Genomic DNA, 21,084 nt, shown 5'->3' with positions numbered 1-21,084 from the left:
CTGGGATTGTAGTTGCAGCTCTTTGCCACTAGGCCACCAGAGCTCCCCTTAAAATTTAAAATAAAATTTTAATTTTATACTGGTTTACTTACAAAGTTAATATACATTGTTTTTCACACTGGATTTTTCTCATTTCCTTTACCCACTTATCCCTCCATTCATCAAATTGTGCGATTCTACGATTAACCACTACACCAATCCTGATCCCTGCCCATCCTTAGATCTCTGCTTACCCTCAACCTTGGATCCTCATACACGTTCTATAATAACGGTTTTATACCGTATTTGTCCTTATGGGACTGAATTCATTTAGCATATTTCTTGGTTTCGATATTGTGGTATGTGTTATCTTTGGGAGAAGTTGGTGAAAGGCTAACTATTTTGTAACTTCTTGTGAATGTATAATTTTAAAGAAAAACTTTCTTTCCTTTCAATAAATATTTATCTGTATCATTATTATTACCCATGGTAACTTAGAGATGGTTTCCTATTTTCACTTAATTTTTTAAATAGGAATAAAAGATTTTTTAAATTTTCTTTTTAATTTTTATTGCTTTGCATGTTGTATTTTGTACATGGATTTTGTTTTATACAATATTTATATATATTGTGTTTTGTTCATGTAACTCGTGTTTTACACCATTCATAAGCATTATATCTTATACAACTTATTACCATTGCTCTTTGAATTTTATCCCATCTTTTAAAATCCCTGTTAAACATTTCCCAATCCTTCACCATCCTTCCACTCACTGACCTCTGCTTGCTCAGTGATTTCCCCCTTTTCCCTTTTTCTGCCCCTTCTTCTCCCTTTTCCTTTCCTCTTTTGATCATCTTTATTTACCTTGATCAGCCATTATGCAATATCTTAGACATTTCACTTAATATAATTCTCTCTAGTCTCTCCCAAGTTATGTAGTATTTTACAAAGTCATTGTTCCTTAGTGCTGCATAGTATTCCATCACTGAGAATGAATGTACTACAATTTCTCAATCTATTCATTTGCTGACGAGCATTTGGAGCTGTTTCTATTTTCCTGCTGTTGTGTGAATAATGCTGCTTTGAACCGAGGTGTACAAATTTCCAATCATGTCTCAGTTCTAGTTTCCTCGGGATACATTTCTAACAGTGGAATAACTGTGTCATATGGGATTTCTACTTTCAACTTCTCGAGAAAACACCAAACTGCTTTCCATCGTGGTTGTACCATTTTACAAACCCATCAGCAGTGCAGAAGAGTTCCAATCTCTCTGTGTCTTCTTATCCAACATTTATTGTTTGCTCTGTTGTTAAACTTTGCTAAAGTGAAATGGTACCTCATTGGTGTTTTGATTTTCATCTCTCTGATTGCTAGTAATTTTGAATATTTCCTCATGTATTAGTTAGCTATCCAAATGTCCTCCTGTATGAAGTCTTTGCATGTCTTTTTCCCATTTTGTGATTGGGTTGTCAGTCTTTTTCTTGTAGAGCCCTGCCAGTATTCTGTAAACTCTAGTTAGGGAACCCTTGTCCGAAATGTCATAGACAAATACTTTTTCCAAATCTGTAGGCTTTTTTACCATAATAGAGAAAGCTTTTGATGTACACAGGGATTTGATTTTAAGAAAGTCCCATTTGTTGATTTTATCTTTTCCAGTTTGAGCATTTTTATTATGTTTACAAGCCTATTTATGTCCCAGGCCAGGGCTTCTAATTTTGTTCCCATTCTAATAATCTTTATGGTTTTGGGTTTGGTTTTTGTGTACTGTGTGAGACATAGATCTTGTTTCAGTTTTCTACACACAGATGACCAGTTTTGCGAGGACCATTTGTTAAAGAAGTTGTAATTTCCTCATTTAATGGGCTTTATTATCTTGTTAAATATCAGCTGACTATAAGTTGATGGGTTGATTTCTCTTGATTTTATTCCAATGATCAATAGTTATTGTGGCAATATCATGCTATTTTGATCACTCTGACTGTATAGTAGGTTTTGAGGTCAGGAAGTGAGATGCCTTCAACTGCATTTTTGTTTTCAAAGAGCTTTGTTTATTCTGGGTATGTTTCCTTCCCAAATGAAATAGGAATTGCCTTTTGTATCTCTTTGAAGAATGAATTTGGTATCTGTACTGGGATTGCATTGAACCTGCAGATTGCTTTTGGCAGAACTGTCATTTTCACAATGTTAAATCTTTCTATTCATGAACAGAGAATAGTGAGGTCTCTTATTATTTCTTGTAGCAGTGTTTGTAATTTTCCATTGATTTGTGTCTCTTGTTGATAAATGCCGTAGGGCTTAGTACTACTCATAGCAACCCTATGAACACCCGATCTGAGCATTGTTCTATTCTGTGATCTTCATAATCTCTGACCCACTCAGACCTTATTACCATTGTCACTGCGTTAACCCACGTGGTCAAGGGGCTTCCTTTCTTTTGCAATCCCTCCACCTTCCCAAACATGATGTCCCTCTACAGGAATAACCTGTCCTAGTAACATGCGCAAAGTATGTGAGATGAAACATCATCACCTTTGCCTACAGAGGGGACTCAGGCTGCACCTTCTTCAAAATGTATCTACTTGTTCTTTTGGCAGTCCTTGGGATCTTCAGTACTCTTTTTCAACACCACAGTTCAAAAGCGTCAATTCTTTATCTGTCATCCTTAGTCACTGTCCTGCTCTCAGATGCTATGTCTCTTAGTTTATTCCCAAGTATATCATCTTGTGGTTGGTTATTGTAAGCAGTAATGATTTTTCTAGTTTCCTTTCAAAGCTTTCTTTGTTACTGTAGAAAAATGAAACTGATTTTTATATTTTGCTACTTTACTAAATTGGTCTACTAAGTCTAATAGTTTTTGGTTGAGTCTTTGGCATTTTCTTTGTACACTATCATGTCATCTGCATAAAATGACAGTTTAATCACCACTTTGCCAACTTGAATACCATATCATCTTCTCTTGCTTTACTGACCTACCTAGAACTTCCAATACAATACTGAATAGGAGTGGTGATGGTGGGCAACCTTGTCTGGTCCTGTTTACAAGAGGACTGTCTTTAGTCTCTCTGTTGAGAATGATGTTGGCTCTTGGTTTTGTATGTATGTTTCAAGATGATAAGGAGATCTCCCTCTATTCCTCTTTTGCTGAGTGTTTTAATCCGGAAGGGATGTTGGATTTACTCAAAGGCCTTTTTGGCATCAAATGATAGGAACATGTAGTGTTTGTTCTTTGCTTTGTTAATGTGATAGATTAATTTTTAAATTTATTTCATATGTTGAAACATCCCTGCATTCCTCTATGAATCCCACTTGGTCATAATGAGTTACTTTCCTTATATACTACTGTATTCTATTGGCTAAGATTTTGCTAAGGATTTTTGCACCTATGATCATGAGAGATACCGATCCACAGTTTCCTTCTGTGCTTTTTTTACATGCCTAGTTTTGGTTTTAGGGTTATGCTTGCTTCATAGAATGACTCCAGGAATGTTTCTCCTTTTTCTATCTTTTACAAATAATTTAAATAGAATTGGTGGTAACTGGGACTGAATATTTGGTAATTTCACCCATGAAGCCATCTGGGCCAGAACTTTTTATGACCTGCTCAATTTCTTCTTTTGTGATAGGTCTGTTCAAGTATTTTACTTCCGTCAATTTGGGAAGGATGTGGGTTTCTAGAAATTTGCCCACTGCCTCTAGATTTTCAATACCAACCTAGTATGAGGAGACTTCAACATATCACTGTATTTCCAGAATATAGCTTTTCTTAATATTCCAATATTATTGATTTCATTTCAGCTGGTTCTGTTGTGATGTCATCTCTTTTATTTCTTCTTTTAAGTAATTTGGTTCTTTTCTGCTGCTAAGTTTGCCAATGGCTTTTCTATTTTATTGATCTTTTCACAGAATTAGCTCCTGGTTTTGTTGATGATTTCAATTGTTTTTCCGTTTTCTATCCTGTTGATTTCAACCCTTAATCCTTATAATTCCCTTTCTTCTAGAAGCTATAGGATTAGCTTGTTGTTCTTTTTCTATCTGCAAGAGGTGTTGAGGTAAGTAGCTTATTTTGCTTCTTTCTTCTTTTTTTTTTTAATGTGTTTACTTATTGCTATAAACTGATTCCTGAGGATTGCCTTAGCTATGTCTCAGAGGTTTTGATTTGATGTATTTTCATGTATTTAAGCAACTATTTTATGTCAGTTTTTATTTCTTCTATAATCCAGTCATGCTCAAGCAAGTGTTAGTTAGCTTCCACATGGGTGTTCTTTTTTTCCCTTTTCTTTTGTTTAATTCTGTCTTTACAACATTATAGACTGAGAAGACACTTTGTATTATTTGTTTTCTTTTAATTTGTTGAGGCTTGCTCTGTTTCCTAATATGTGGTCAATCCCAGAGAATGTATCATGTGCACTTGAAAAGAAAGTAAACTGAGTTTTTGTTGAGTGAGGTATCCTGAATATGTCTATGAGGTTAAGCTGGCTTAGTTTTTCTTTGTTGAATTTCTTTTGAGTTGGTCTGTCTCTTGGTAAAAGTGGTGTGTTGAAGTCTCCAACTACTATTGTAGTGTTGTCTATTTCTTGCTTCAATTTTGTCAACTATTTCTTTGCATATTGTGCAGGTCTACCTTTAGGTAAGTGTCATCTAACTTGGATCCATAATTTGGTACTTGCAGTCAGGAAATAAGGAGATGCATTGCACTGGGAAAGTCTGTAGTTAGTGACCTCTCCAAATTATTGATAAGTAATGATGTCAGTTTGAGGACTAAGGTGTGCCGTATTTGGGCTATGGTCTTTCTAATTACTTGCTATGTATCTGAACTGGACAATGAATAGGGATGACAGAAGAAGAATGATGCTTTTGAGCTGTGGTGTTGGAGAAGAGCACTGGATATCCCACGGAAAGCCAAAAGAACAAATAGATGTATCTTGGAGTGTACAGCCAAAGTATTCTTTGTAGGCAAGGATAATAAGGCTTTGCCTCACTTATTCTGGGCATGTTGCTAGGAGGGGTTATTTGTTGGGGAGAGGAAGACCCTCGACCAGGTCTATCGACACTGTGACTGCCACAATGGGCAGTGTGTCAGGAAGTGTGCGGATGGCACAGAATAGGATATAGATCAAATCTGCTGTTCACAGGGTTGCTATGAGTCATACTCGACTTGACAGCACCTAACAATAATCATTAGGCACAGAGATGTTAACTAAGGATATGTCCTCTTGATCTAGGGTTCCTTTAATCATTATATAGTGTCCTTCCTTGTTTCTTATGGAGATTTTCATCCTGAAGTCTATTTTATCAGTGATTAGTATTGTCACTCCAGTTTTGTTATGGATGCCATTTGCTTGGTATATATTTTTTCCACCCTTTCTGATTTGTAATCCATCTTTCTTCTCATTTGTTAGATATGTCTCCTGTAGGCAACACACTGATCAGCTGTTTATCCATTTGGCTGCTCTTTTTCTCTTTATTGATGTGTTTAACCCACTCAGAGCACTGAGGACTCTCCTTCATAGGGTCGCTATGAGTTGCCTGCGACTCGATGGCACTTAAAAACAATAACATCAACATAGAGAGAGATCCCTTGGCCCAGTGGACAGAAAGCAGTGCAACCAAGCCAAAGGTGGGTGACTTTTAATCTGTGGCCCTTGGGCCTGTCTTTCATTGTTTTTGTTCAAACATTCCTCTAGGTCGTATGGCCCTGGTGTGTCCACTTGCAGTACAGCAGTAACTTGTGTTTGCTGTGAGGCTGAACACTGTGACACTGATGTGTCAAATGCGTTAATGGTTGGTTACCCAATACAGACAGTGTAGGCTGGAGCTCCCTGATTAAAATAAGCGTGGAAGGAGGAGTGGCATCCACTTCCATAATAGCTTGCCTCCGGAAACCCTATGAACCTGGAGAGAGGATGAAAGACACACAAGTGTTGAGGACTCTCCTTCATAGGGTCGCTACGAGTCGCCTGCGATTCGATGGCACTTAACAACAACAAGAACAACCTACTCAGATTGAATGTTATTTTTGATGGGCTAGTTTTTGGTATTTTGTTTTTCTTGTGTACCATCAAATTTGGCACAGGAAGAGACTACCCCTCCTTCTCCAGCAGAGCATCTGGTGGATCTGAACTGTGTGCCTTTGGGATTGTAGTGCAGCTTCTTGCTACTAGGCCACCAGAGCTCCCTTTTGATGGGCTAGTTTTTATTGTTGCCATTTTGATGCATCCTTTTTTGTTGTTGTTGGTTGCTCTGGTCTATTCTCTTTCCTCCACTGTCTCTATATGAAGGGCTTCCCTCAGTATTTCTTACAGATTTGGTCTTGTTTTCACAAAATCCTTAAGTTCTTGCTTATCTACAAATGACCTAATTTCTCTTTCATAGTTGATGTACAGCTTTGCTAGGTACCGGATCTTTGGCTGACAACTGTTTTCATTCAGACTTCTGCATATTCTATCCCACTGTCTATTTTGTTGCATGGTTTCTGATGAGAAGTCAGAGCTAAATCTAATTGGTTCTCCTCTGTTTCTGACCTTCTGTTTTTCTCATACTGCTTTTAGTCTTCTACTCTTTGATTCTGGAAGGTGTGACAATGATACCTCTTTCTTTATATATATTTTTGTTTTCCTTTCTGACAATGATATGTCTTGATGTTTTTCTTTTGGAGTCTAGTCTGGTGTTCACTGAACTTCTGGAATGTGTATTTCTTTGTTTTTTACAACACCTGGGAAGTTTTCATAGAGTATCTCTTCATAATTTTCTTCATGGTTTTTTCCCTCCTCACACCCCTGGTTCTGGAATTCCAATCATGTGTATTTTGTTTTGTTTGATGTCATCCCACATGATTCTAATGTTTTCTTCATTTTCCTTCTGTGTTTGATTTTTCTTCTTGTAAGTTTTCTTTGAGGTTCTTGTCTTCTAACTTGCTGAATCTCTGCTCCATCTCTTCTAGTCTGCCTTTCTGTGCCTCTATCATGTTGAGAATTTCTGTCATTTCATTCTTCATATTCTGATTTGTATTTCCATTACTTTTCTGTTTCTTGTACTGTGCTGATTGTATTCTGACTGTCTTGTAATGGTTTTTCTCTTTCTTGTTGCTCTTAACCTATAGCTTAAACTCCTTCTTCCGACATTTGTAACTTCTGCAGTACGAGTTCTTGGAACTCCAAAAACTTAGTCTATTTCTTCCGCTTTCCTGTCTCTGAGGTATTCTTTGGGTCTTTAATCTGGTCTGGGGTTTTAAGAGAAGGCTTGTTTTGCTTTTTCATAGTACTTGATCCAGTCTACTGCCTCTTTGACATTATGTGCAGTGATTAGAGGTCAGAGTTTCTCCTCCTTTGGGCTGACAAAGCCCCTGAAAAGAGCTGGGAACTTCCCAGAAATTTTCAAGATCCTTCTCTTCCTTTCCCAAGACTGGATGGCTGCTACTTGATGATTGTCTCAATGGTGGTCTCTGCTAGTAGTGTACCTGTGTTTTCTGAGGCTGGGGGGAGGGGCCACTTCCACCTCAGTCCACCCAGTCTTTGCAGAGTGCTGGGAACATCTTGGGAATACAATCCCAGGGTTGGTGCCCAGGACCCTTTACTCCCCAAGGCTGGTCACCGTATCTGTATCTTCTCCTAATTTTCACTTTAGTTCTTAGAGTGGACCGTGACTCTGACTTGCCAAAAAAATGCTCAACTTCTACATTTTAGCTAGAATCTCTATTTTTCTCCTGTCATCAATTTCATACTCTGACTCTCTCACTTGTTTATAGAAAGTTAAAAAAAGATTCTTGAATTTACTTTGGGGACAAGAAATTTAGTGAATCTGCAACACTTATGATAACTTACTGAGATCCTCTTGCATTTTCTTCCAATTTTCTGCTTCTTGTGAGGTGGGATATGTCATCAGTAATCCAGCGAGGGCTTCTTTTACCTTTTGGATCTTTGGAGCATTCTGTTCCAATTCTGCTAGGAAGGCCTAAGAGAAAGAACATCAATATGTCATGCAACTCCAGCCAAGAAAGAAAGCTATATGTTTAACAGCAATGACTGCAGGACTGGCCTCCAACTATAGGGTCCACTTCCAATTCCACTACTGACTGAATCTGTGATCTTAAGGAACATTTAGCTTTTCTGCTTCACAATTTTCACTTAGTGAAAATATGAAGGTGTTCTGATTGAGCATTCAATAGTATACTGGGTGTAGCTAACCAAAATGAAAACACACCCCAGCAACAATAGCAAAGTTCAATAAGACAGCAAACAATAAGTGCTGACAAGGGTGTGGATAAATAAGAAATTTCATACACTGCTGGTGGTAATGTAAAATGGTACAGCCATCGACTGAAAGTAGTTTGGGGCTTCCTTAGAAAGCTGAGAGTTAAAATGCCTTTTGACTCAGCAATTCCACCACTAGGTAAGCAACCCAAAGAAATAACAATGGTTGCATGAACAGATGTACACACACACGTATGTTCACTGCAGCATTATTAATAATAGCAAGGAGACAGAAACAAGTGTCTATCAATGGAGAGATGGCTAAAGATTATGGTACTCTCAAGTAATGGAATGCTTTAAATATGAAAAAATAAAGAACACAACACTGCATAATATGGATGCATCTAGAGGACATTATGTTAAGTGAAATAAGACATAATAAGATGAATAAGACTACTACAGTTCTAAAAAGGTAAGGAAATATTTACATATAGATAGAATCCTTCTTGGCCAGTTACCAGGGATAAGAAAGAGGGAGGGAAGATTAAAGATCAGTAAATGCATAATGCAGTTGTGGATTTTCAGAGGCAGTTAATCACATGGGAAGAGACTGCCTATCTTTCTCCCACAAAATAGCTGTGGATACAAACCATGTGCCTTTAGATTGGCAGTGCGCTCCTTACCATTAAGCCACCAGAGCTCCCAAATAGATAACAGTAAGATGGTATTCAGTAAGTACTAAGGTAGCATTCAGTAAGGGGACGATCAACTTATGCTGATCACTATCACTAAGGAAAGGGAAGACACACAGAAGTATAAAAAGATTAATGGAAATCAGAATTTTAGAGAGAAAGTGGAATAAGTATGATTACATTATGAATACTGAAATAATGTTAGGAAAAATATGTATGATTTGTTTAATGAAAAATCTGCTTTGTAAACTTTTACTGAAATTACAATTAAAAATATGTAAGAAAATGAACATTTGGATAACAGGATCCAAATTTTACTTATATCAGTATAGGCCAATGATGCCATTTTTCTCATATCATGTTTCACTTTAATGTGGATCTAAGACTCTGCTGTTCCACTGGAATATGTTCTTAAGATTTTGGTTTTTATTTTTAATATGGCTTTATTTCTTCTCAGTCCCACATGTATAGCTTAAGAAGAAACTATAATTACAGCTATTCAGATCGCTTCTAGAGTTGGAAAAGTCCTTTGAATAGAATGGCTTTGCTCTCTGCCATTATCCTATGAAAATGAGATCTCATTAGCAATGAGTTGGTATTTCTAATAGACTTGATTTTGTTTCTGAAACTCATTTATAACAATTTCTAATTCCATAAGTAGAAAATGTTCTGTGCGAGTTAAGACTAATCACTTAAAAGCCAAACAAATGGCCTATCATTGCCTTTGTGGTTGGGCATGTCTCACTCTCAGGTCATTAGACTCGGGCATGAATCCAGGTGCAGTAAATGTTCTTCATGTCAGGGCTTATCCTCTCAGTGGGTGGGACAGAGCTAATGTAAACACAGTACCTTATTAGATTCAGCTTGGGCTTTCACGGTCTCTGGTTTGGTTGGCGATGAAGAGGCATCTGTGGCCTTCAGGACTTCTTCTTTTGATTCGAGCCACTGCAGCACTGCGTTTGCCTCCTTCTGAACTTCCTGCAGCCTGCTGAGCATAGCTTGAAGGCTCTCCTGGCGTTCCCGAAGTAATCCCCCCAATTTTTCATACTTCAAGTTTACATCTGACATGTCACACTGGATTTCTGTCAGATCTAGTATCATAGAAAGAGAAATTAGTCTGGGAATAGCTCTTGCAGCGCTCTCTCACTCAACTTTGGTGCCTCACTTCTTAATTAGTTGTCACGTTCGGGCAACTCTACTTTTTCTAGCAAACTACAGATTATTTTCCTGCTAAATAACATGTATACATGTACGTATATGTTCATGTATACATACACAAAGCAAAAAAACCTTTAATACGCTTCTTGGCACGGAGATTACATACTCAGATACACACATTAAAATGCTTACTAAACATCGGAACAACAGAAATGAAAGGACTGAGAAAGAATTTTGCTTTAGGATCGATCGTGCTGTGATTAATCAATTTGGACACTGTCCTCCGTTTTTCCATCTGTTACCTTTTCTCTGAATGACAGAGACTGAACAGTTCAGAGCTCGATTACATGAGCCCTAGAACCTCTATCTCATTATCATCAAGTTGGAATCAACTTTCATCTGACTCTCCATCAGGTTTCAGAGGCTCTAAATCACATGGGAGGAGACTGTTCATCTTTTTCCCCGGGACCCACTAGGGGAGTAGAACTTTGGATTAACAGCACAGTTTCCTTGGGACTTGGTCACCAAGGCTCCCAGCCTCCCGTACAGATGCTCTAATACAGGTGTTTTGTAATGCTAAGATTTACATATATTTTCTTCAGGCTCTTCCCTCATTGGTCTTATCTAGAGGTCCACTCTATTTATTTGGTATTTTCAGTTCATCATCTGTCAAAGTATTTAGCCTACAGCCAGCAAACAGAAGCTTTACTGTTATTTCTCCCAGATTTTTACCCTCACACTTATCCTGGCAATAGTTTTTCACACACAGGGAAACATACACAGACACGTGAGCACTAGCCTAACACACCCAACAAAGAGGCACTGTTGAAGTGGAGTTCTCACCTTTGCAGGTGTGGTATCCGTTTACACTGCCTACAGAGCTTCCTACAGAGGGCAGTATGGAACCTGAGCAGAAGGACAGAGAGACAAACAGGGCAAGACAAACATGTTAGGAATACAAACAGGCACTGAATATGTTTTTTTGGCACTCACTTAAAGCTTGGGTATCAAGAAGTTAACACAGCACAAGACAACAAACTCATGGGAAAAGACAGATCATTTCAGCAGCCAGACAACAGTGTCATTAGAATCGCAAACCTGCTCCTTAGTAGCGACAAATGCTTAACCTTTCATACAGAAAATGCAAATTTGCTTCTGAAATTTACAACTTGATTTTTCGGCAATTTTTTGAAGCTAGTATGGATAATGGTATTAAGTAATTGGCAAGGCATCTGCTACATTTTGGAATGAAAATGACAATGAAATTAAATTCAACTTTAACACTGATGCCCTTTCACATAAAAATGAACATTACATTTAATAACATAAGAAACAGCACTCTTTCTATAAGGACATTAAAATGAGTCCAACTTATATTGTCCTAAAGGAATATTCTCTACCTTTCCTCTCATGGCTTCCCTATTCTTCAAAGAAAATAAAAATTCTAATGCCAAAATGCTATTAAAAAAACATTATCATGGATTCTGGTTTTGTTTTTTTTTTTTGGATTCTGGTTTTGGTCCTTTTCTAATAACCTAAACTTTCACTGAAAAGAAAAGAAAACCTTTAACAATTAAGAAATAAATATAAGGACAAAATAAATTCTCATATTCATAATTTCACTGTGGAAAAAAGTCATCTGGAAGGTTATATATTTTTAAAAAAGATATAGAACAATCACTGTCCACTAAAATGTAGTGACAGAAAAAAAGAAAGTGGACTCGTAATTTGGAGAACACAGTCCTATCCAAGACTGTCACTAGCTCTATATGTGAGCCGTTTTCTATGATGGACAGACTAGTTTCTTCCTTACTATCTACCCAGTCAACTCTCATGGGGCTCATGGAGAAAAGTAATGACATAATGCATGTGAAAGCATTTTATTTAACCAAAAAAAGCACACAAGATTACTACTCATGGTTTTTCAGAGTTGGAAGGAAACTCCCAAGGAACATCCAGGTGAGTGATTTTCAAGCACTGAGAAGGTGTTCTAGAGAGTCTGTAAAGTTTTGGTTTAAATTTAATATTGAGAATGTATTTCCAACTACTTAGAATTGGAAGTAAACATGTACAGTTATGGTAAACACTATTTTAACCTACTGTTGTTGTTGATTGCTGTTGAGTTGAGCATGACCCATAGCTACCCTATGAACAAAAGAACTGAAGCCTTTCTATAAGTATCATCATTTCTTCAAGTTCACAGTGGATGCCACTCCTGCTTCCAAACCTGTCTTAAACTGGGAGCTCCACCAAACACTGTCCACCTGGGCAACCATTTTGGCATCTGACACCCTAATGGCACAAGGTTCAGCATCATAGAAAGCCCAGATTATCTCAGTGCAGCATTATTGACAGAAGAGTGCTGTACAACTTAGAAGAATATTCCTCCAAAATATAACACTAGTCTCACTCAGCAATGGTTAAGTGCCATCAAGTCGAACATGACTCATGGCGACCATATGAAGAAAAGACATGATCCCCGTTCGATAACTAACATAATTTCTCTATGTTTTCTAACTTACTAGATAGAATTAATTCATACTGCCTTTTAGGGAAGAATAAAGAATTGGAGAAAAAAGGTTGGGGTATATCTACTTGAAAGCCTTTACCAGGGCAGAATAGAATAGAATTTTATTATATAATAATAGAATTTTAACACTTCAGGTTTTAACAATAGCATTACAGTGACATCTTTTATTTCCAATGCTTATTTTAAGTATTGGTATTTTTAAATATATACTTAAGAACATGAGTCCTTATTAGATATTCTGCATGTTCTAACTTTGAGTCAAGAATTTATTATTGTTTTCATGCTTATCACTGAGTTTAATTAGTGTAGTCTAAGAGTATAATATTTTAAAAACCTGTCATTTACAACTACTTACCTGTGAGTCATATTTTTCTAGATGTAATGAAGCCAAATAAAATCAGAAATAAATCAGATACTGAAGTTGTTTCCAATAATCTTCCTTCTTAAAGAATATACTCTTTTGCAATGAAATTTTTGTTATGGCTATCACACAGATATTCAAATAAGGGAGCTTCTATATTTGGTTCACTAATAAATATTACTCATGATGAGTATTTCTTGTTTGAAATGCACTTAAGCATCAACAAAGATGTTAAACCAGCTTAAATTCCTTGGGGGGAGGGGGAAGAATATACTCATGTAATGCACATATCAGCTTACAGGTAATTTTATGCAAAACTTTTCTTTTTTTCCCTCTCCCCTTTTCTTATTGTGTACTGTCAAATCAGATCTGACTGGCACAGCAACAGATTGCCCCTCCTTTTCCAGCAGAGCATCTGGTAGATTTGAACTGTGTGCATTTGGAACTGCAGCTTCTTTGCCACTAGGCCACCAGAGCTCCCTGCAAAGCTATTCTTAGCTGTTTTTAGCTGGGTGTTTTGTTTGTTTGTTTTTAAAGTTCTAGAATATGCTTTAAGAACACCTGAAAAATCAACTATCAAGTTCATATCCAAAACCAACAAACTGTGGTCTCCTGGATAAACTGTCTTTATGCCCGATTCCAAGAAGTGTGCTAGTCCCTGGTGGACCATTACTGACTCCCGAGTATCTAGTTTCTCTCAGGAGATCACTTTGCAGAGCTGGAGTTGACCCCAGTTAAGGATGATGTATTCTTATCCCATTTATATGGTTAGTAGAAATTTTTCAAAATGGAAAACATTTTAATCTTCCCATGTTTATTTGACAGTTCTAAGTGGCCCAACTATTCTATTTACTTATCTCATCATGAGAAATAATTTTGCAAAATTGAGCAATGCTACACAACAAAAAGAAAAATAAGCCTAATTGGGAGGAGAAGGGAGACTGCCTTGTGAACCACTCTGACCTCAGAGTCAGACTGGACCCTGACCAATTAAAGAAGGAGACTGCACTCACCTGTCTTGGCTTGGGAATCAGGTGCTGTGATCTCCATGATGAGGTTTTCTAAAGAAGTTCCTTTGCAATTGATTTCTTCGACCAAGATTTCCTTACTCGTCCACTCATCGAGGAGACTCTGTTTAAAAAACCAAAATGGCTAAACTCAACATCTGAGGCCATCTCCTCATAATAAACTTGTAATACTTTTTCTTATATAAATAACCCCTAAATTATGGAAGCATTAAGAGAAGATATGCATATATTTAGCCTTTTCAAGATCTTGGTTTAACCAGTCAAGGTTTGGAAGAATGATACAGAATATTCAGGAACATCTAATTCATTCATTTATTCATTAAATATTTACTGAGTTTTTCATGTGGATCAGGACCTTTGCCAAACACTAGTGATACAAAGCATTGACAAAAATCTCTAAAACCCAGAAACTCAAATCACCAATCACATTATAACAAATGCTATTACAGGGGAGGAAAAAAAAGGGAAAGTCAGGAAACTGAAAGCACAGGAGTTAACTCAATGTAGAGTGAGGAGACCTTAAAGACATGAGTTGCCAACAGGACAAAAGGGTGGGAAGATTGAGTATAGTACAAATGAAAGAATGGTAAAATGAGGAGTTAGGATATTCAGCATTAGAAAAAATACCTACCTAAAGCAGCATTTATCAAGGGAACTTTATGATGGGTTTGAAGACAGAGTTCTAACTACCATAAAAAGCTATTCGGAAACAACAGTTTCTGCACTAAGACACAAGTACTAGGTTTATGCTAAGTCTCTAAAATGTGGGTTACTTGCCATAACAGAATTTTACTCCTTTTACAGCAGTAGGGTTTTAGTCTTTGTTCCCTTCCTCCACATTGAACTTCACTGGTGATTTACTTAGCTTTTAACTGTAAGCTGCAGAGTTGTTGCTGGTACCATCGAGTCAGAATTTACCCATAGCTGACCCTGCAGTGGCCTGTCAGAGATAGTTAATTACACGAGAGGAGACTGTCCAGCAGCAGGTGGATTTAAACTGAGTGCCTTTCAGTTCCCAACACAATTCCTTTACCAGTAAGCTGGCAGGCAGAGAAAGACACAAAACTATTTACATGCAGCAAATTCATACCACTTAACTTGATACTGATGTTCAATCATCACTTGGCATTTCTTTATTAGTCACTTTGATTCTACAGGACTACAGTATCCAGACTGCACTGACTTCAAAGAGATTTTAAATTATTCAGAGAAATACAGTGACATCTGTTGGACATCATGAGAACTACTACTAAATTGTTTAATCTAACTACTTAACAAGTGGAATAGATTCTTTTCAGTCTCTTTTTAGAGGTACTTGTGAAAATTTTCCTGAAATCCTAAGGTCACAAATGAACCAAGAAAGTTTTAGGAACTTCAGAACTAGGGAATTTTCCATAGCACAACTTCTAAGTGCCCTCTCTGTGAAAGCAAATTCTTTCATCTGCTTGAGATAAAGCCTGTTTTGCTGAGAAAACAAAGATGAACGTGTCAGAGTCAGCTGTAGGCAACTTCAGTTGTGTTCCACAAAAAAGGACATATATTGGAGTGCAAGGGAAGGTTAGATGATTACAAGTGGTAAGAAGGGATTCTGCAGGGGATGGGAGGGAGGCTGGTCCACCCTTGTGGGTATCTTCAGACCATCTGAGTCTGTTTTATTATGTGGAGTACTATTAGCTCCAGGTTGTTAGGAGGAGCTATTTTTTGGAAAGGGATGTCATACTTGGAAAGGCAAAGGGTTAGCAAGAGAGAGGAAGACCTTCAACGAGACTGACTGCCACAGTGATGGTGAGGATGGCACAGGATAGGGCAGGATTCACATCGGTTGTTCATGGAGTTGCTATGAGTTGACTTGATGGCACACAACAACAACAACAACTATATTTGGAGATTAGTTTAAATGAGGTGGTTTTGTTTTTTTAATTATTTCTTCTTCTCCTTCAACCTAGTATCTTTTAGTTTGGTTTTTTCTTAAGTAAAATTTTTTAAACTTTTCATTAGTGTGCATACAGAAGTCATAGGGAAGGATCTGGCGGGAGTCTAAAAAGATGGGGTAACGGTGGGCATAGTTCAATGATGATTAATTTACAAAACACAATGAATAGGAATGATTGTATGAAACAGAATGTGAATGAAGGATAGGGAGAAACAGAATGTAACCAAGTTTTTTAATTGCTGTACAGCCCGATTTCTGGATACTCTCTTGTTTCTTTACCTTCAGGTGTTCAATCTCTTTTTCCAGTTCTTTAGTGCTCCTGAAAGTCTCTGTAGGCGGAATATTCCCTTCGGTTTCCTTCAGCCATTTCTGGAAAGTCCTAATTAGCTTTCTGAATTCATCCAATTGCTCTTGGCAAGATGATGCATCTTCCTCTCTGTCAATGAAGAAGTTTTATTATTTGCCAAATTAAGCTTTATTTAAAAAGTCAATATTACCTAAGACTAACTTCATGTTGGTACTGTAAGCATCAGTTACTAGCTGAGTTTTTCCTTTCCATCATCTTTTCCAAAGCAAGTTTGGCTAAACAATCACATATAATGTAGAAGAGTATTGACCTCAAGAATGAATCTGTTGTCCTTGTTTGGACATTTCTGAGGGAAGGCTCTTCAATTCTGCTCTGGGCTAAAGTGAAAGTGAGAAAAACTAAAAGCCGTCTGCTATTTAGGTAGCATGATACAATGGAAAGAATGCAGGCCTTGGATCCAAAGTCTAGCTCTTCTACTTTTTAGATACTTGATTTTCCCAAGGCAACATTAAAATGCTAATTTCTTTTGCAAGCAAGATGCTAAACAGAGGCTCAGAGAATTCACATGATTAGTCACCAATGGAGAAAATATCACAGAGAATTTAACCACAGGTTTGGAAATGACCAAGAAGGCTCTCAAGCATATGGGATGGAAAAGAAAAGCTTCTTGGCCTTTATCCTGATCCCCTCCATCATGTGACTCCTCTCATGTGACTTACAGCCTCTGGTTAAGTACAGGACTGCTAACCAAAAGGTTGGTGTTCTGAACCAGTAACTCTGAGAGAGAAAAGACTGGGTGATTAGTTACCTAGAGATTTACAGCCTTATAAAGCAGTTTGTTCTGTGCATGATGGCTGGTACAAGTAAAAAGCATGATACTTAAAGATCCCCAGGTAGTACAAGTGTTTTGCCACCATTATCAACGTAAAGCTTCATGGAAGAAAGGTCTGGTAATTTGCTTCTGTTAAGATTGTTAATGTTGTGTGTCATCAAGCTGATTTTGACTCACAGTGGCCCCACATGACAGATCAGAACTACTTCACAGAGTTTCCTAGGCTATATTCTTTAGAAGAGCAGATCACTGGATGTTTTTCTCATGGAATTACTGGGGGAGTCTGAACTGATAACTTTTCAGTTAGCTCAAACATTGTGCTGCCAGTCAAGAAAATCCTAGGTAGTTGTTCTGCTCTGGAACAGAGTCCCCATGAGTCAGAAATTACATGAGAGCAATGAGTAACTTAGTATTTGAGCAATTGCTTTCCTCTTAGGAATAAGACAGCTATCTGCTAAACCAAGCTTATTTATGGCTAAAGGACAATTTGATTAATAAGTCTTGTTAACATTCTTGTAAACCCATGTGAAGATTTCTAAAGGGAAAAGGGTTACATGGGTCACTTTCCAATAGGGAGTTGAGAATGTAAAATAGATCTTTATCATACATTCCCTTGTTGCCCTTGAAAGAAGCAAGGGACATTATCTCAAAACAGCAACTTAAATGTGGTCAAAACAAGCAGAGAATGTCAATATAATCTTTAATTACACCTGGGAAATCTCAAAACAATTCCACTAATTTGTTCTTTTTAGCCCATGTAACCTGGCCTTTAGAGTCTACTGAGAGGAAAACTCTCATAACTAAGAAGCCCACAAATGAGAGAAATTCACATAGTGACAGAGAAATCACTAAGCACTGAGTAACTTGGGGAGCTTTGCATGAAATTGGCATTTCCCATTCTCCTCTATCTTAACAGGAATGGAAGCAGGAGTGGCATCCACTTCCTAAACAACATGCCTCTGGAAACTATGAACTTCGATAAATGTCGATGGTTGTAGAGGGGCTTCAGGCCTTTTGTTTATGGGGTCATGCTTGACTCAAAGGCAATCAACAACAACTTATCTTAATAGGGGGCTCTGGTGGCCTAGTGCAGTGACAATCCAAGACAGGAGGTTCAAAATCATGATGTGCTCCTCAGGAGAAAGATGAGCAATCTCCTTTCATAAGACTTACAGCCTCTGAAAACCCACTGCAGGGCCCACTACTGGTCGGTTTCAGCCTGACAGCAACCAGCTGTTGAATTTACATCTTAGTATCAGAGTTCTTGATGTCATCTTTTCTCTTTTGCAAATTTATAAAACGAATTTGAGTGGAGGTTTATAAAACAAACTGGTTTTCCATTCTATCACACATACATATTTTGTTTTATAGCATTAAATACCCGAAATGTAACTGCACTTTCCCTACTTCTCTGTAATTCTCATTTCCATTAATCCTTCTACCCTACCCTTTGCAGTCTTCTGGCTTTATCCTTGAGCAAATGTTGCTCTTTTGATCATATATGGTTGCCCATTCTGAGGAGTGAGTGCATCCCAGCGATTGGTCACCTTATAGACTTGTCCACTGTTTGAAAGTGAAGCCAAGGTGAGTTTTGGTCTATGTTTCAAAGGCAATTAAAGGCCATATTTTGAGAGGTGACACACGAGACTCTATTGACCAGTAAGTTAAGTCTTTTTTATGTTTTTGAGTCTTGCTCCACATTTCCCCCCACTCTATCTGGGATATTCTTCTGCAATCCTTTTTAGAGTGCTCAGGGGTAGTAGGGGATCCTCTGGGCTGTTTCAATATATCTTTACTTTTCATCCCTTTTTGTTGTTTGAGACAGGGACAGACCAATAGATGTGCATCTCAGAGGTTCACAAGCCAACAAAGTAGAATGTAGAACATTATCTTTTATGGACTACATTTTGCCTATTGACCTGGATGCCCTTCAAGATTGTGGTCCCCTGATCCCAGAACCAGCAACTGATACCCTTATGGAATAGTTAAGATTAAGAAGGTTATATAGCTTTCTGTTCCGTTAAATGATGTCATCTTTTCTGATGAAGGAAGAGGAAAAAGAAACTACACCCAACAATGAAAAATATTAGCTCCTGTCACTGACTGCACATACATGAAAGCTCACCTTCCTTTAACGGTTTTCTGTAACTCTGTGAAGTCTTTCTTGAGATTCTGGACCCTGTCCTGGTGCTGGGATAAGTCCAGTGCAAAGCCAGAGGAGCTCAGTTCAGTAACCAGGTGCTCAAGAGTATCCAGGTTCTCCTGTTGGTCTTGCATTTCCAGATTAAGCTCCTGTCAAAGCAAATGGAAGAGGGGCTTTTAAATTGTTTCTTATAAATGAAGAAAAAAAATGAGAAGAGGAAAACACATTGGATAAACTGGTAGACTAAACCAATCAACACACTGCATCTATCTAAGCCACTGGAGAATGGCAGAAGCACAAAGGAGTCTTATCTTCTTAAAACAAATATTCAAAGACTGGGGAAGCAATATACTTTAATTTTTAAAAACAGAGGTCTTGGGAATTAAAATGACCCGAGATTCAATCACAGCTTTGTCACTTATCAGCTTGAGCTCTTTCTTGCCTACTTAAAAAAACAAAACAAAACAAAACAAAAAGACTAACTTTACTAAGATAGGATGACTTATACACTATAAAAGTCATCCTTATTATGTAAAAAATGCATTGGTTTTAGAATATTTACAGAGTTTTACAGCATGGCTTGAGCTTTTAGGGACCTCTCCAGGGTACTAAAGAGCAATGGTGTCATTCTGGAGATTAAGGTGTACCTGATACAGGCCATGGTCTTTGCAATCACTTGTTATACATCAGAGAGTTGGACAATGACTAGGGAGGATAGAAGGAGAATTTATGCCTTTGAGCTGTGGTGCTGGAAAAGAGTATTGACTGTACCATGGACTGCTAAGAAAATGAACAGGTCCACCCTAGAGATGGTTAAACCAGGCTGCTCCTTGGAGGCAAAGATTCTGAGGCTCCGTCTAACATATTTTGGACTTGTTGTAAGGAGAGACCAGTCCTTAGAGAAGGACATCATGCTTGGGAGGGTGGAGGGACAGCTCAGGAGAGAAAGAACTTCTATGAGGTGGATTGATTCAGTGACTGGGGTAATCTGGGTGGGTGTGTCAGAGATAGTGAGATTGGCACAGGACAGAGCAGGGTTTAGGGCTATTGTACACAGGGTTGTTATGAATTGCAAGAGACCTGACAGCACAACAATAGTAACATAATCTCTTCTAGAAAATGGGACAAGCACAATCTCTTCACTATTATTAGAATTGTATTGAAGATATTAGCCAATGCTATCAAGAGAAACTAATAGACTGGCTTAAGGATCTGAACAGCTAAAACTATACTGCATAATTCTAAAATTAAAAATTAACAGAATAACTAAATTTAAAAATGAAATTAAATTATTCAGAAAGTCATCAAAATACCAAATGAGCATGTAAAAAAAAAAATCAAGAACAAAAATTTCATACTTATTAAGAACACAAAAAAGTACTATTTTAGGAATCAACTAACACAAAAAGGACAACACATTAATAACCAAAATTTTAAAACAATCCTGAAAGACTAAAAAGCAGATGTGAACAGATGGAAAGATATCGAGTGTGTATCTGTGTGAGCTTGTGTATAAATAAATCTACTGTGCCTCTTTAAAAAGCCTATGGACTAGAATGAATAATTCTAAAATTCACATGAAAAAAAAATAAATACACAATTCCAGCTAAGATAAATCCTAAAATACATAAATACACCCCAAAAACACACATGGCAAAACCCAAAAAGTCAAAAGAAAAAACTGGATAAAAGTATCTACCACATATACAGAGGTAACTTTCTTAATTGAGAAGAACTTTCAAAAAATAAGAGAAGAAACTGCTAAAAACTTGAAATTGCAAAAGACATAAATCAAGAGTTATAAAGGTTCATATATAAAATGGCACATAAAGGGATAATAATATATTCAACTTTATTTATAATATGAGAAATAACACTGTACTGAGATATCTTATTTGTTAGACCGGTAAACATTCAAAAGTTTAACGAT

General features: G+C 37.4%; 1 protein-coding gene across 1 annotated transcript in view; it reads right to left on the bottom strand.

Annotated features, from left to right (window-relative positions):
• The window catches only part of LOC102871467 (microtubule-actin cross-linking factor 1-like), a gene marked incomplete at its 3' end in the record, with an annotated part of 301,457 nt that overhangs the window by 112,386 nt on the left and 167,987 nt on the right, over window positions 1-21,084 (bottom strand). The window contains 5 exon segments of the mRNA XM_006886487.1: window positions 7,802-7,931; window positions 9,712-9,953; window positions 13,925-14,042; window positions 16,152-16,308; window positions 19,137-19,303. Coding sequence (XP_006886549.1) covers window positions 7,802-7,931; window positions 9,712-9,953; window positions 13,925-14,042; window positions 16,152-16,308; window positions 19,137-19,303 — 814 coding nt within the window.

Source organism: Elephantulus edwardii, unplaced genomic scaffold, assembly GCF_000299155.1.
Source record: "Elephantulus edwardii isolate Elephantulus edwardi_28Jun2011 unplaced genomic scaffold, EleEdw1.0 scaffold00049, whole genome shotgun sequence".
NCBI lineage: Eukaryota > Metazoa > Chordata > Mammalia > Macroscelidea > Macroscelididae > Elephantulus > Elephantulus edwardii.
The sequence above is the reverse complement of the archived record's forward strand: the minus strand, read 5'-3'. Positions and strand labels throughout refer to the sequence as shown.